We start from the raw sequence: 17179 nt of genomic DNA on the forward strand, positions 1-17179 counted from the left end.
ACACCGGAAGTAGATTCATTTCTATGTTGCTGTTGTTTTCCCCCCACCGTTGTATGAAAGTGTCCGCTACGTTTGGAGCTCGCCTGCATGTGAGTAGCTTGTGTCATGACGCTCCGGCGGCCATACTATTGTTTGTGTGCGTTAAAGTGAGGTCACGTGATGCGCTCGGTTCCTGTGTGTGGTGGCGGAGTTTAGTACAGATGTCGGGAGGAGGAAACCGCGGGACGTGAGTGTCTATTAGGTGAGGTAAATAGGCGGCCAGGAACATGTAAGTCTAGTTATGGCTGTAAAGGATTCTGTACAAGGATTCTCCGTGTATGTTCGGTGTAGGTCACCGGCCGCAGATATTTAGGCTTGCTGAAGGGCAATACTCCTTATCCTCATTGTTTACAGTGCGGTATTTGCGTTCTGCCTCTATTTTTCTCGAAAAAACAAACAAACATGGAATGATTTTTCCATTCACATTGCCTCTATGATATATATTATAAACTTTTTTTTTTTGAGTTGTAGTTTTTAATGGTAACATTTGTGGTGTTTTCCATGTGTTTAAAGGGCATCTGTCACCAGATTTGTACCTATGACACTGGCTGACCTGTTACATGTGCGCTTGGCAGCTGAAGGCATCTGTGTTGGTCCCATGTTCATATGTGTCCGCATTGCTGAGGAAAATGACGTTTTACTATATGCAAATGAGCCTCTAAGAGCAACGGGGGTGTTACCGTTACACCTAGAGGCTCTGCTCTCTCTGTAACTGCTAAAGAACCTGCACTTTGACAGGGCCAGGCAGTGAACACATCATCACACCTGTCTGGCCCTGTCAATCAAAGCAATTCAGTCATCGACTGTTGCTCCACCTGTAGTATACCACGACCTGATTCAGAGCCTCACTTAAAGGGAACCTGTCATCTGGATTTTGTGTATAGAGCTGAGGACATGGGTTGCTAGATGGCCGCTAGCACATCCTCAATACCCAGTCCCCATAGCTCTGTGTGCTTTTATTGTGTATAAAAACCGATTTGATACAAATGCAAATTACCCTGAGATGAGTCAGAGCTTGAAAATATGACTCTTCTCTGGTCACACAAGTAAGATATGACTCTTTTATGTTAATTTGCATATGTATCAAATTGTTTTTTTTGACACAATAAAAGCACACAGAGCTATGGGGACTGGGTATTGCGGATGTGCTAGCGGCCATCTAGCAACCCATGTCCTCAGCTCTATACCCAAAATCTCGGTGACATGTTCCCTTTAACCCTTTCGCTACCAGCGCTGTACGAGCATGGCAATAATGCCGATCGCGGTAATAAATGCTTTAGATGCCATGATCAAACTAGATCACAGCACCTAAATGCACAAAAACCTACTTATGCTCCGTGTGGCCAATTCGGGCATCGGTGGTTGGGCTGAACACTCTCTTGCTGATAAGGCCGAATGCACACGGCCGTGTTCCGCGGCCGAGAGCGGTCCGTGGTATGCCGGGCTGGATTCCTGTTCAGAGCAGGAGCGCACGGCGTCATTGGTTGCTATGACGCCGTGCGCTTCATGCCGCCGCTGCACTACAGTAATACACTAATAAACATCATGGGTATCGCGGTGACTGAAAACGCCCATACTATTAAAATAGAAAAAAAAAATTCCAATACGGCGAATGGTGTAACGGAAAAAATGGTCGATTTGCAATTTTTTCATTGCTTCTCTTACCCCCCAAAAAAATGTGATCAAAAAGTCACGCACACTCCAAAATGGTATCAATAAAAAAACAGATTGTTCAGCAAAAAATGAGCCCCTAAACAGCTAAGTAGACATAAGTATAAAAAAAGTTATGGGGGTCAGAATATGGTGATGTGTAAAAAAAAAAAAAACGTACTGACCCAGACCATGCTGCACGACGTTCCTGTCAATGTGCAGAGGGCGCTTTGGTTGCAGAGAGAGCTGAGCCTCTAGGTATAACAGCAACCTCTCCCCGTTGCTCCGAAAGTCTCCTTCCCATATAATAAAACATCATTTTCTCGCAATGCGGACACATATGAACATGGGACCAACACGGATGCCTTCAGCTGCCAAGTGCACATGTAGCAGGTCAGCCAGTGTCATAGGTACAAATCTGCTGACCGATGCCCTATCCTCAGGATAGGCCATAAATATCAAATCAGTGAGGGCAGAGGTCTTTTTCTAGTCAGGAGCGCTGTAGCAGAAGCTGGCAGGTCCAGCACACATTAAGCCCCGCCCTCTCATGTGTATGGCAGCGTTGGGTGGGCGCTGTGTATGGCAGCGTTGGGTGTGTGCTGTGTATGGCAGCGTCGGGTGGGCGCTGTGTATGGCAGCGTCGGGTGGGCGCTGTGTATGGCAGCGTCGGGTGGGCGCTGTGTATGGCAGCGTTGGGTGTGTGCTGTGTATGGCAGCGTCGGGTGGGCGCTGTGTATGGCAGCGTCGGGTGGGCGCTGTGTATGGCAGCAGTGGTCTTATGTTTAGTGTATGATGTTGGATAAATGTAAAATTGTCTACATTTATTTCTGCATGGGAGACTAGCAACGGTTTCCCTGCAGAAATATCAGCCTCATAACGTTATGTGGGCCTATGCATTATATATATGAATTACCGCAAAATTCGCACTTCTCCTGGGCTAAAAATACCCCTCAAAATTGTTTACTGACCGCTTCCCTGCTCAGACATCTCCACTGCGCCTGCGCGATGACGTCATAGTGCTCCGAGGAACAGGCGCAGTGGAGATGTCTGAGCAGGGAAGCGGTCAGACATTCACTGCGCATGCGCCGAATACAGGCGCTCACAGGGAGGATCGCATTCAGGAGGAGATGGGCGGGCTGGAGGGACGCGCTGGGCGGCGGCAGTTTGTGAAGGTAGACCGAGCCTCTAGGTGCTAATGACGCCCCCATAGCACCTAGAGGCTCATTAGCATATTAATAAAAGTTCTTTTTTTTTAGCAAAACGGCTGCCCCAGAAGCAATTATATTAGGATGGTTTGGCAGAGCAGACACTAGCGGATCGCTAGTGTCTGACAGCTAATTATGTGAAACGAAGTGATAGAAACCCTTTAATATCTTTATCAGCGTGTCTTTTTGCTGATGACAAAGATATGTAACAGGGTTGATGTTCCTGGAGGGATACACCAAATGGAAAAGGATTTAGGAAAACTAGAGGAATGGTCAAAAATCTGGCAACTAAAATTTAATGTTGATAAGTGCAAGATAATGCACCTGGGGCGTAAAAACCCAAGAGCAGAATATAAAATCAGTGATACAGTCCTAACCTCAGTATCTGAGGAAAGGGATTTAGGGGTCATTATTTCAGAAGACTTAAAGGTAGGCAGACAATGTCATAGAGCAGCAGGAAACTAAGGTTTAGTCTTACCGGTAAACGGTTTTCCAGGAGTCCGACATGACAGTACCCACTGGAGGATGTCCTATTGGATCTCTGTAGGGACAGGAAGCGTGAGAGGTTAAAAGGCCCCTCCCCTACCCTCCCACCAGTGTTCTTTCCAATTACTACACCAGATAGGATCCAACGTATTTATTAAACTTCCATGTTAGACACACATCGGAAAGATAATTTTAAGGATCCTGGCAATAACTGAAAAGAATTATGGGGGGGAAAATAACGGGTACTGTCATGTCGGACTCCTGGAAAACCGTTTACCGGTAAGACTAAACCTTAGTTTCCAGGACGTCCCTCCATGACAGTACCCACTGGAGAACTACCAGCTAAACAACTAGGGGGGGACCACAGCCTGAAGGACCTTGCGACCAAATGCCAGATCCTGGTTGGCCAGGGAATCTAATCTATAGTGCTTAATGAATGTAGAGAAACTGGACCAGGTTGCGGCCTTGCAAATCTGCTCTACAGAAGCATCTGCTTTCTCTGCCCACGATGATGCGACTGCTCTGGTGGAGTGGGCTCTTAAGGGAAACGGACAAGAAAGTCCTTTTTGTGAGTAAGTCTCTCGAATCAAGTCTCTGATCCAGCGGGCTAGAGTTTGTTTCGAGGCCTTGTTGCCTCTGTTCTTTCCCCCAAAGGAAACAAAGAGGTTCTGTGATCTTCTCCACGGCTCCGTCCTTTGGAGGTAGGCGAGAATGGTTCTTCTTACGTCGAGGCAATGGAACCTTTCTTCTTTCGCATTCTTAGGGGAGGTACAAAAGGAGGGAAGAATTATTTCCTGCTCTCTGTGAAACGGTGATACCACTTTTGGCAAGAAAGATGGGTCTAATTTCAGAATGACTCTGTCATCCAGAATCCTCAAGAATGGTTCTCTGATGGAGAGGGCCTGAATCTCCCCAATTCTACGAGCTGTGGTAATAGCTAGTAAGAAAACAGCTTTAAGGGAAAGCATTTTATCTGATAATTGGTCAATAGGCTCAAAGGGGGGCCTACAAAGACTCTCTAGGACTACATTTAAGTCCCATGGGGGAACCGTCTGTCTAACAGTGGGTCTTAACCTGGAAATCGATTTAACAAACCTCCTAATCCACCTGTGGTCGGCCAGAGGGGTGTCAAGAAAATTACTCAAAGCCGAAATCTGGACCTTAAGGGTACTGGGCTTTAGGCCCAGGTCGAACCCTGCCTGTAAAAAGTCCAGAATGCAGCCTATAGATGGGACCGAGATTCCTGGATGAGTGTCTGCGAGCCATGATAAAAACCTTTTCCATATTTTTAAGTATATGGCAGAGGTTACCGGTTTTCGGCTCTGCTGCAAGGTTGAGATTACCTTATCCGAAAGGCCCTTACTTCTCAGGATCTGCCTCTCAGGATCCAGGCTGTTAGCATTAACTTCTCGAGATTCGGGTGTTCCAGGGGCCCCTGAACGAGAAGGTCCTTCCTTGCTGGAAGGGCTATTGGGTCTTCTAGGAGTAAGTCCGTCAAGAGCGGAAACCAGGCTCTCTTTGGCCAGGCTGGGGCTATCAGGATAAGGGTCGCTGAGCAAGCCTTTAGTTTTTTCAGGACCAGCGGAATTAAAGGAAACGGAGGAAAGGCATAAGCTAATTCCATGTCCCATTTGTGGGATAAGGCGTCTACCCCCCTCGGATTGTCTCTGGGGTTCAGGGAGAAGAATTGATCTACCTGGGTGTTCCTTCTGGAGGCAAATAGGTCTATCTGTGGGAACCCCCATTGATGGCATATTTGAAGGAAAACTTCCCGGTTTAGACACCATTCGCCTGCATCGAGACAGTGTCTGCTCAGAAAGTCTGCCGTGGAGTTCTCTGTCCCCTTTAAGTGGACCGCTGTCACCGAGAGGACTTTCCTCTCTGCCCAGTGAAATATTTTTCCGGATAACTCCAGAAGTAGAGGGTTCCTGGTACCCCCCTGACGCTTCAGGTAACATACAGTGGTTATGTTGTCTGACAGCACTCTGATGTGGTGGTCGGAGAGAATATATTCGGCTGATATTAGTGTCTTCCATACCGCCTTCAGCTCCCTGTAGTTTGATGATCTGCGGCTGTCCAGGGTGGACCATTTGCCCTGGAAGACATGTCCTTCCAGATGGGCCCCCCAACCCCACTGGCTTGCATCCGTGGTGATGATTATAGAAGGAGAGAGGTTCCAGGCAACCCCCTTCTCTAGGTTTCCGGGATTGGTCCACCAGGATAGAGAATCTAGACACCGCTTTGTAAGTGTTACCTTCGAGTCCAAGGACTGATGATCCCGGTCCCAAGCTGCCAGCACTGCGGACTGTAGGCCCCTGGAATGGAACTGGGCCCACGGGATCACTGAGATGCATGAAGTCATTAGGCCAAGGATCTTCATTGCCTCCCTTAAAGTATGACCCTTCTGTTTCTGGAAGGTCAAAATCTTTCTCCTTATCGTCTCCTGTTTGGATTCTGGAAGGAAGGAGAACTGACTTTCTGTGTCCAAGAGAACCCCTAAGAACTGTTTTTTGGTGTTTGGTACCAGGTCGGATTTGGGGTAATTTATCACCCAACCTAGATCCTTGAAGAGGGCTAAGGTCTGATGAATACTGCCCTCTAGATCTTGTTTTGTGTTGGCTATAAGAAGAAAATCGTCCAAATATGGAACAATCCTTATTTGCTGCTTTCTCAAATGCGCCACCATTTCCGTGATGACTTTTGTAAAGATTCGAGGGGCTGAAGAGATTCCAAAGGGGAGACACTGGAATTGATAATGAAGAACCGTCCCCTCCTGAATGACTGCAAACCTGAGATATTTCTGGTGTAGGGGGTGAATCGGGATGTGGTAATACGCATCCTTCAGGTCCAAGGTGCATAGAAGGTCTCCCTCTGAAATCAACGGAATTGCCGACTTTATGGATTCCATTTTGAATTTGTGATAGGTTAATGATTTGTTCAGGGACTTCAAATTGATAATTGTCCTGAAGGATCCGTCTGGTTTCTTTATTAGAAAGAGACTTGAGTAATGACCTAGAAATTTCTGATTTTCCGGAACCTGGACGATAGCATTTAATTTTAGTAGTTTCTGCACGTCCAGACCTAATTGATTCTGCTGACTCACTGAATGGACTTTTGTAACCAGGAATCTTTCCGGGGGAGGACCACGGAAATCTAATTTTACCCCTTCTCGGATGGTTTTTAGGATCCACTGGTTTTGGGTAATCCGAATCCAGGATTCCCAAAATAAGCGGAGCCTGCCCCCTACTGGCCTGATGTCATTGCTTACTTGGGCCTGAGTTGGGATTGAAGAGGAACCCCCTACCTCTCCCTCCTTTAGGGTAGCTCCATCTACCTGTTTTACCTTTCCCTCTCTCTGAGGGTGTATACTGTTTGGAGGTCTTACGAAAGGGCTGCACAGGCTTTTTTGCTTTTCCCTCCGGAAACCCTTTCTTTTTATCGGCTGCGCTTTCCAGAATGGAATCAAGGACCTGGCCGAAAAGGTATGTTCCGGTGAAGGGAATTGCGCATAATTTGTTTTTAGAGGCAATGTCTCCTGTCCAGGATTTGAGCCAGAGGGCCCGTCTTGCAGTATTCGTAAGAGCGTCGTTCCTGGCAGCGAAACGAATGGACTCTGCTGAGGCATCCGCCATGAAGGATGCAGCAAATTTTAATAAGGGTAAGGACTCAAGAATTTCCTCCCTGGAGGTTTTCATCTTGAGATGCTCCTCCAGTTGCTCCAGCCATAAGCACATAGCTCGAGCCACTGAGGTTGCTGAAATGTTAGCATTAATAGTGGCCGCTGAGGATTCCCAGGCCTTCTTCAGGAGTCCATCTATTTTCCGGTCCATGGGGTCTTTTAATTGTGAAGAATCCTCAAATGGAATAGATGTCTTCTTCACCACCTTGGCCACCTGGATGTCGACTTTTGGAATTTCATCCCAAAGTTTAGTCTCCTCTGGATTGAAGGCCAGTCTGCTCTTGAATTCCCTGGGAATATAGAGCTTTTTGTCACCTTCTTCCCATTCCTCTTTGATCAGATCTTGAAGGTAAGAATTCACCGGGAAAATCTTTCTTTTCCTGGCCCTTAATCCGCCGAACATCTCGTCCTGTATAGAACGTTTCGGCTCCTCCTCCTCCACTGCCATGGTCTGCCTTACTGCAGTAAGGAGCGAGTCCAGCTGATCCGAGGAAAACAGGTATTTCCTTGGCTCCTCTGACATTGAAGGGGGGATCTGATCCTCCCGATCGTCTGAAGGGTACCCGGTTTCTTCCTCTGAATCCGATACTAAGTGTACCCTGGTACGCTTGGACGGAGGGGAAGCGGGAACTGGAAGAGAAGGGGGCTGATTCATTCCGGCCGCCTGTACTTCCTCCCTGACGATGGTTCTCAGCTCTTCCAGGAAGGATGGTTGTTCTTCCTTCAGGATCCTTGCTAAGCAATCCATGCAGAGGGCTTTTTTATACGACTCAGACAGCTTTTTTGTGCATGTCGCACACTTCTTAGCTTTTTTCTTGGTGTCTCCATGCGGTCTATGTCCCGCCTCTTTTTCCACCTTAATAGGGGGAGAAGGAGATATAAAAACCAGCCTAGGGGGAACTATACACCTGCCAGCCGGATACTACTTACATTACTCTGGACGAGGGGGTCAGCTATCGCATCTAGCTTGCTCACACCTTGGCCCTCCATGATGCAACCGCCACATAAGCATACATCATAGCATTTAAATAAGGTTCCTACCTTTACAGGCCCTCCCCTCATCGCCGCCGGGACCGCCTCCTCTTCTGGGGGACTCTTCCATAGAAAAATCAACCCCACATGCGAGGCCCCAAACCGAGGCCTCCAGCATGTATGCGCGCCGCCATCTTGGACGCGTCACTTCCGGGTCATCAGGAAGAGACGCCGATCGCGTCATCGAGGAGGGCGGAGCCGCTGCTGAGCGCAGAGCTCCGTCGGAGAAGCCGCTCAGCGTCCGGGTACCTGCGGCCTGCTCCGGAAAAAAAGGTACCGGACAAGCTAGGGGACCCCTCCCAGAGGGGTGCTGGCTTTTAGGCCCCACGGAGGCTGAAGAGGAGAGGCAAGAGCCCCCCGACCAGCCTCGGCCTAGTGTTTTCTCCCTACATTAAGCAGGGATCCTCTCACTGCTCCTATCCTTGTAGGGACAGGAAGAACACTGGTGGGAGGGTAGGGGAGGGGCCTTTTAACCTCTCACGCTTCCTGTCCCTACAGAGATCCAATAGGACATCCTCCAGTGGGTACTGTCATGGAGGGACGTCCTGGAAATGCTAGCAGAATGCTTGGGTGTATAGGGAGAGGCATTACCAGGTGAAAGAGGGAGGTGCTCAGGCCGCTCTACAGAGCACTAGTGAGACTTCATTTGGAGTATTGTGCTCAGTACTGGAGACCATATCTCCAGAAGGATATTGATACTTTGGAGAGAGTTCAGAGAAGAGTTTTGTCCATGGATTGCAGGATAAAACTTACCAGGAAAGATTAAAGGACTTTAACATGTATAGCTTGGAAGAAAGACGAGACAGAGGGGATATGATAGAAACTTTTAAATACATAAAGGGAATCAACAAGGTAAAAGAGGAGAGAATATTTAAAAGAAGAAAAACTGCTACAAGAGGACATAGTTTTAAATTAGAGGGGCAAAGGTTTAAAAGTAATATCAGGAAGTATTTCTTTACTGAGAGAGTAGTGGATGCATGGAATAGCCTTCCTGCAGAAGTGGTAGCTGCAAATACAGTGAAGGAGTTTAAGCATGCATGGGATAGGCATAAGGCTATCCTTCATATAAGATAGGGCCAGGGGCTATCCATAGTATTCAGTATATTAGGCAGACTAGATGGGCCAAATGGTTCTTATCTGCCGACACATTCTATGTTTCTATATGTGTAATTTTTTTGGTAAATAAATTCCATTGTGAATGGATTAATGTCATGCTCTTCCAGAGGTATATAAAAGATAATATATATATATATATATATATATATATATATATATATATATATATATAATAATCCACTTGTAATAATAATACATAATAAAATATAAAAATAATAAACTTTTAAACATACATTACTTATACTATTTCCCCATTGCATCCTGAGTGGCGACGAAGAGGTCGGTGCCTCGCCATGTATTGAGTTCATGCCACGGCAGTGCAGAGGGAATCAAAAACCACTATAAAGCACTGGTCTTTGATACCTGACCCCCGCTGTTGACAATCCACTGCAGGGTTGCATAAGGGAAGTCTGCAGTTTTACAGTAGCAGCAGAGTGGATGAGAATTCAACAAATCTAACCCACACACTTCTCATAAAATCCCCAGTGGAAAACCTTTGCATGTCAGTTTATACTGTGGATTTCCACCAGGGATTGTACCCTTTGTGGTGCATTGTTCAGAAGTCTGTGATACTGCAACTCCGAACATGTACTCTTGCTTGGCTGTTCTTGTAGCTCCCATAGGAATGAATGAAGCATTCTGGGAGTTGTAGTTTTAGAACAGCTGACCTGCATCGATTGACTGAAAACCTGTCACAGTACAATATTTTGTAGACAAAACTTTTTTCTTCTGATTTCTAATTTTTCTTTTCTTTGTGTTTCTTAGGTTTTTGGAACACAAGCATTTTGTGTTGGACAATGAGCAACCTTTTTGGTGGACAGCAAATCTCAAGCGCCAACGCACAAAATCAGAACACCGCTATGTTCGGGCAAACGTTGCTGTTTGGCCAGAATGCACCTGCACAGTCTACCCCAGCATTTGGACAACCATCTATGGGCCAGACTGCTCCCATGTTTGGACAACTTGGTAACAATCAGTCTGTTTTTGGTCAGAATACCTCTAGCCAATCTTCTATGTTTGGACAGACTAATCCAGCTCAAACTACTTCAGCATTTGGCCAGACAAGTGGTGGACTGTCAGCTCCTACGTTTGGACAAGGTTCTTCTGGACTAACAGGGCCAGTATTTGGACAAACAGGTTCTGGCCAATCTGGTTCCATTTTTGGCCAGGCTGCTGGTGGGCAGTCTAATTCTGTGTTTGGACAAGGCACTTCTGTACAGTCTGCTCCCACATTCGGTCAAACAACTAATGTACAGTCTACTTCTACCTTCGGACAAGCGACTTCTGGTTCAGTGTTTGGACTAGCAACATCCGGACAGACTGCTCCATTGTTTGGGCAGGCTAGCTCAGGGCAGTCTGTTCCTTCCTTTGGGCAATCCGGACCTGCTTTTGGACAGGGCACTTCTTCACAGTCTACCCCAGTATTTGGACAGAGCACTTCGAGTCAGTCTACATCTGTGTTTGGACAAGCCACATCTGGTGCATCTGCGCCTACATTTGGGCAGGCATCTTCTGCGCCATTGGCTCCAGCATTTGGACAGTCCACACTAGGACAATCCGGCTTTAACTTTGGACAGACTTCAAGTAGTCAGTCTGCTAATCCTTTTCCACAGCAATCTTTAGGACAAACTGGTTCAGTGTTTGGACTGGCAACTACCAGACAGTCCTCTTCCCTTTTTGGACAAGCAAGTAATAGCCAATCAGTACCTGCATTCGGACAGACTCCTACTGGGCAGACTGGTCCCACGTTTGGAAAAGGAAGTACTAATCAATCATCTATATTTGGACAAACTGCCAACAGTATATCTGCATCTCATTTTGCTCAAGTACCATCCAGTCAGTCTACGTCCCTCTTTGCCCAGGCTACTACTGACCAGTCTGCATCTTTTTTCACACAGCCTACAACAAGCCAGTCGTCCTCCCCCTTTGGAAGCAGTGGTTCGGTTTTTGGGCAGGCAACATCTGGGACATCTTCAACACCCAGACAGCCTGAAGATGGATCAAATCAGGGTTCTCAGTCTCCCGGCAGTAGATTTTTGTTTGGCCAGACGTCCTCAGGCCCGACACCTTTGTTTGGGCTAAATACTGCTGGGCAGACTTTTGGTCAGACAGGCTCCCAATCTGGGCAAGATGGAAAAAGCCAGATTTCAGGCTTTGGGCAAGTAAACAGTGGGCAGAGTAACTTTTTTGGCCAACCACCTGGCTTCCAATCTGCCTTCACAAAACAGGAAGCTGGTTCTGAATTTGGCCAACCCCCGTCTGCACTACCATCTACTACTGCATTTGGAATTGCACAATCTTCTCAGATTAGCAAAGCAGAAACATCAGAGAAAACATCAGTCTTTGGTCAACAATCAAATATTTCTGGAAGTGTTTTTGGCACCAACACACAGATAAGTACCGGTTCGAGCGTTGTGGACTCTAAGTTTCCTACAAATATGACATCATCACCCTTTACACAGGTGTCATCCAATTCTGAGCACAGTTTCAAACCTGTTCATACAACTTTCAAGCCAATCTTAAGCGGAACAAGTAAATCGGATGAAACATCCTCATCTTCTTTTAGCATGTCCGGTAAAAGTGAGTCAAAAGATCAATCAATATTTGGATCCTCCACAGCATCTTCTACATCAGGGAATGTTAACTTCTTCTCCTTGTCTTCAGACAAGAAAAGCAAAGTTGAAACTTCACCCTCTAGACCTTCATTTGCAAGTGCTAATAGTAGTTTCACTAGTTTTCCTGAAGAATCTAGAAGAGATGAAGGACTGAAAGGAGTAAAGAGAAAAGAGGAACACAATCGTTCCCCGCTTAGAAGTGATGTTGCCACCTCGGGTGAACCCTCTTCCGATCTTCATAGCGAACATCAACCTGTTAAGAGGTCTGGAAGGTTGAATCGAGATTTGAGAGGAGGTGCTAACATCTATGTAAGGAGCTTGTTTGATGTTGTGAAAAGTCAAATGAAAACTCCGGATAGAAGGGATGTAAAAAAAGAAGACAATGCTCCAAAGCCGACGGATACTGATCCTCCACCATCAAATCAGTCATTTGGAAGAAATCTCTCCTCAAGCTCACCTAACCAAACGGAATCTGCTAAGGCTATCTCTGCTCCTCTGTCCAGTCAAGTAGCTTTCACTAAGCCCCAGATGACGGCCACGAGTCAAGCTCAATCTACCAGAATGGTGTCATTTGTACGACCAAATCAACAAGGATCTGTCCGAGAGCATTCTTCAACTGGAACTAGTGAACTGATACCAGGAAGAATTAAACCCTTGCTAGAGGAAGGAGAACTGCTGCAGGAAATTGGAGGTAACAGGATGTGTGTCCAACAATTTTTTTCTGTCCTTTATCAGCAAAACAATTTTTTCTTCCAAAACTTCATTGACAAAAAAAACTGACCCGTAGATTTGTTTGGATGTAAGACCCCATTCACAGAACCTTATTTTTGCTCCGCAACGGATCCACAAAAAATGTGGGCTGCAAACTGCGTGCTGTCCGCTTCCGTATGTCTGTTCTATAGTCCCGCTGAAAAAATAGAACATGTACTATTCTTGCCTGTTTTGCAACACGGATGTCATTTGCAAAATACATACGGTCTTGTGAATGCACCCTTAAAGGGTTTTTTTCGCCACAGACATTGGGGTCATATCACTGGGACCCACACCTATCTTTGGAACGGAGCCCACAAAGTGAAGGCCGCCCTCCATTCATTCCTATGGGAACCCCGAAAATAGGCGAGTTAGCCCCATAGAAGTGAATGGAGCGGTGGCCGCGCTTGCGTGATGCGCTTCCCATTCATTTCAAGTGGACTTCCAAAAACAGCTGAGCGCGCTGCTCTGCTGTTTTCAGCGCTCCCATAGTAATGAATAGAGGGTGGCTGCCCATGCACAGTGCGCCCTTCTTCACTTTGCGGGCTTCATTCTGAAGATAGGTGCGGGTCCCAGAGATGGGCCCCGCACCTATCAGACATTGGGGGCATATCCTAGCGATATGCCCCCAATGTCTGAGGTGAGACAACCCCATTAAAGTTTTGAATCCCATCAGACAGAGCAATTACACTGTTCAGTCATGAATATTGAAACTGGTTTCACATCTGTTTCTTGCCCTTTGGTGACTCTTCTTTTTGTGCAGATACTTCCTCCATGACTGCTACAAAGCAAGGAAAACATCCTTCTAGCGCTGAGCATTCGGTGCCTGTCTCCCCCAGTGAACTGACTGCTTTTTATGTTAAGGATCTGCCTAATAATCAAAATAAAAAAGCAGTGCTGCAGGATTTCTTTAAGAAGTATGGCAAAATTCAGCGTATAACCTGCAGGACGGCGCAAAAAATTGCTTTTATTCAGTTCAATAACCATGTAAGTAAAAATAAAAATCTGTGTTCCAAATCCGACAGGCTGTAATGGGATCCATTGACTATAATGGTTTTTGTCGTTCATCTGGCTGCTTTCTGGAATGAATGAAGGTTTTTGGCCAGACACTACTGTAGGTACTGTGTGAACCTAGCATTAAAGGGGTTTCCTACTATTGGAAATGTTGAGTTCACTTCCAGTAGAATATGCTGTCACATCCTGTTTGGAGGTCCAACAGTTGGGACCAGTACTGGTCCCATCATTTTTATTTATTTTTTTTCTGCACAGAGTAGCCACAACCTTCTTATTGGGGCTCATGCACGCAAACTTATTTTTTTTTTCGTGTCCGTTGTGTTTTTTTATTTATTTTGCAGCCCGTATGAGGAACCATTCACTTCAACGGGGACGCAAAAAAGAAAAGAAAATGATTGTTTCTATATGTCCATTCCGCAGAACAATAGAACATGTCTTATTATTGTCTTCATTACAGACAGTGTTTTCCAGATCCGCAATTTAGGATCTGCCTTTGGGACCCGCACCCATCTCTAGAATGGGACCCTCAAAGTGAGCTGGGAGTAGCAGCGTATGCACTGCTACCCTCCATTCATTTCTCTGGGACTGCCAAAAATATTAGAGCGCTGGCTCGCCTATCTCTAGCAGTCCCATAAAAGTGAATGGAGCGGCATGCTCTCCGTTCATTTCTATAGGACTTCTGAAAATAGCTCAGTGCATGCGGCTATTTTTGCAACTCCCTTTGAAATGAATGGAGAGCAGGCACAGATACTTGAGGGGGGCCCTTTCTGGAAAGGTGGGACACGCACATATCTCGCATTGTTAGCATATTTTATCGATATAGATGAGACAACCCTTTTTAATACATCTACACTACTCACAAAAAGTTAGGGATATTTGGCTTGTGGGTCAAATTTCAGGATGAACCTAAAATGCACTCTAACCTTTACCGGTGAACTTAATGTGACCTTTTCTAAACTTTTAAATGCACAACAGGTGTTTGATCTATGAATGGCCCAATACATTTCTTGGTTCAATTAGAATTGGTATTTAAACTGTCCTCCTCATCATGCTGTTCACATTTTGACATGAGACCAAGATGACACCTAACAATTGTAATTAATCAGCAGTACCTGGACATTGTGAAGCTTCAAGCAGTGCTGTTCTCAGATGGAAATGGCCACTGGGCTTAGAGTGTCAGAGAGTGTCATCAGCAGGTTGCAACAGAGAGACTGAAAGAGTCGCAGGCATAGGAGTGGACTCTCTTTGGCCACTTCCCACACTGATTACCACTTAATTGTGAACAATGCCCTGCAGAACCGGATGATGAACTCCACACAACTCCAGGCACATTTAACGGGAGAAGAGAGGCACCCTATTGTCACGTCAGACCATTCCAACCGTTTACATCAGCGTGGTCTGCGTGCTAGACCACCTGCAATGGTACCTGACCACAGGGACATCATCTTGCATGAGCCAGGGAGCATCTACTCTAGATTAGGGATCAGTGGGCCCCAGTGCTGGTCACTGATGAAAGTCAATTCACACTGAGCAGAAATAATGGCTGCCAACAATGTTTGGGACATCAAGGAGAGCGCTATGCATCAGTCACTGTTGTCACCAGACGAACCTTTGGTGGTGGTGGTTACAGTGTGGGCAGGTGTGTCAGTCCATACAGAAATTCCCTACACTTTGTGAATGGTACAGTGACAAGCCCGTACTACCTGAATATCATCATTAATCCAGTCATTGTGCCTCTGCATGAACAACACAGGCCTTATTTCATCTTTATGGATGACAATGCGCCAGCTCATCGAGCGGTCTCCAGCATCATTGGGGAGCGGCTGCTGGAGACTGGAATACCTCAAATAGTGACCTGCGCTTTCTCCAAACCTGAATCCCATTGAAAACCTATGAGATCAGCTGAGTCGCCGTGTAGAGGCTTGTAAGGCTGCTTTCCGTTTGTGATATCTGTCATGGGCTCTCACAAGCGGTCCATAACGGATCAGTTTTGCCCTAATGCATTCTAAATGGAAAAGGGTCTACTCAGAATGCATCAGTTTGCCTCCGATCAGTCTCCATTCTGCTCTGGAGTCGGACACCAAAACGCTGCCTGCAGCGTTTGACGAAACTGAGCCAAACTGATCTGTCCTGACACACAATGTAAGTCAATGGGGACGGATCCATTTTCTCAGACACAATCTGGCACAATTCAAAACGGATCCGTCTCCCATTGACTGATCCGTCTTGGCTATGTTACAGATAATAAAAGCGGATCCGTTAATGACGGATGCATGCGGTTGTATTTTTGTAATGGATCCGTTTTTGCAGATCCATGACGGATCCGCCTTAAACGCAAGTGTGAAAGTAGCCTAACTCTGTACCCCAGAACCTCAATGACCTGAGGGCCGCCCTTCAAGAACATTGGGATGCCGTGTCTCGGAAGACAAGAAGTCGACTTGTGAACAGCATGAGACGTCTTTGTCAAGCTGTAATTAATGCTCAAGGCCACATGACAAGTTACTGAGACACTGACATTTTTGTGGGGGTATACCCACTCCTGGGGTCAGCTTTTGTTTCAATAAATTGCTTGAGATGAGGATATCACCATTGCTTCTACTTAAATGCCCTACTTATGATGTATTAATTTATCACTGTAGCTTGAACTTTTTAAGTTTTCCATCAAATTCACCCGAAAGCCAAATATCCCTAACTTTTTGTGAGTAGTGTATATAGTGCAATAAACCACCTCTTTGGACTGCTATTGGATGGGAGACTAGTTTAATTTATTTATTTTTTTTCCAGGTGTGTTCTTTTACCCAAAATACGTAGGACTGGAAGATTGTTTGTTTGCATTCAGTTTTCCAAACCTGATTGAGGGCAGCCATTTTGCCTGAGCTTCTGTTAACAGCATTCAGAGATGTGCTTTTCAGATGCCACATGGACCACAGGAAACTGTGGATGTCTCATTGACTACTATGTGAGCGTGATCTAGGCGAGCTTTTTGATCTGTGCAGAAATGTGAACTAAAAAAGTTATCCAGAAAAGGACGTGCATGTCCCAGTGAGGGTTATTACACAGCTAAAATCTGCCACTGATTTGCAGCGACAAGAGGCATTTTATGCTGCTGAATCCACATTGAAAACTCCATCGACAGTTTACCATTGCCTTCAATGTAAAATAAATAAATAAATAAATAAAAAATCGAGAGGTGACATGTTACTTAGGAGATTTGATTGTGGATTCCATAGAAGTCAATGCTATCCTCAGGATAGGTCGTCAATATCAGATCAGTGGGGGTCCGATACCTGGCACCCCCGCCGATCAGCTGGTTGAAGAGAAGGCTGTGCTTCGTGCGAATGCAGCTTTCCCTTCATTGTTTACCTGCTCGCCGTCGACATTGCAGCGGTGAGCAGGTGTAATTACAAGCCGTCCCATTCAATTCTATGGGACGACTCTGTAGAATACACTTGAATAGGAAGGGCCCGTCCCATAGAAGTGAGTGGGACAGCTTCTCACTGCTCACACCTGCTCACCGTTGCGATGTTGACAGTGAGCAGTTGAACAATGAAGGGAAGGCTGTGCTTGCATGGAAAGCAGGCTTCTCTTCAACC

At 46.1% G+C, this 17179-nt stretch overlaps 1 protein-coding gene across 3 annotated transcripts in view; it reads left to right on the forward strand.

The window, feature by feature from the left end:
- The first annotated feature begins 3 nt into the window (after positions 1-3).
- Positions 4-17179, forward strand: part of LOC121008983 (minichromosome maintenance complex component 3 associated protein) — a 71765-nt gene continuing 54589 nt past the window's right edge. Inside the window, exons 1-3 of one of the 3 annotated variants that reach the window (XM_040441840.1) lie at positions 4-89; positions 9973-12513; positions 13336-13559. In XM_040441840.1, the coding sequence (XP_040297774.1) occupies positions 10005-12513; positions 13336-13559 (2733 nt within the window). In that variant the 5' untranslated portion in view covers positions 4-89; positions 9973-10004. Of the gene's footprint in view, positions 90-130; positions 247-9972; positions 12514-13335; positions 13560-17179 lie in introns of those variants that run through there. The other 2 variants (XM_040441841.1, XM_040441842.1) reach the window with 2 other exon arrangements.

Source organism: Bufo bufo, chromosome 7 (assembly GCF_905171765.1).
Source record: "Bufo bufo chromosome 7, aBufBuf1.1, whole genome shotgun sequence".
In the NCBI taxonomy this organism is placed as follows: domain Eukaryota; kingdom Metazoa; phylum Chordata; class Amphibia; order Anura; family Bufonidae; genus Bufo; species Bufo bufo.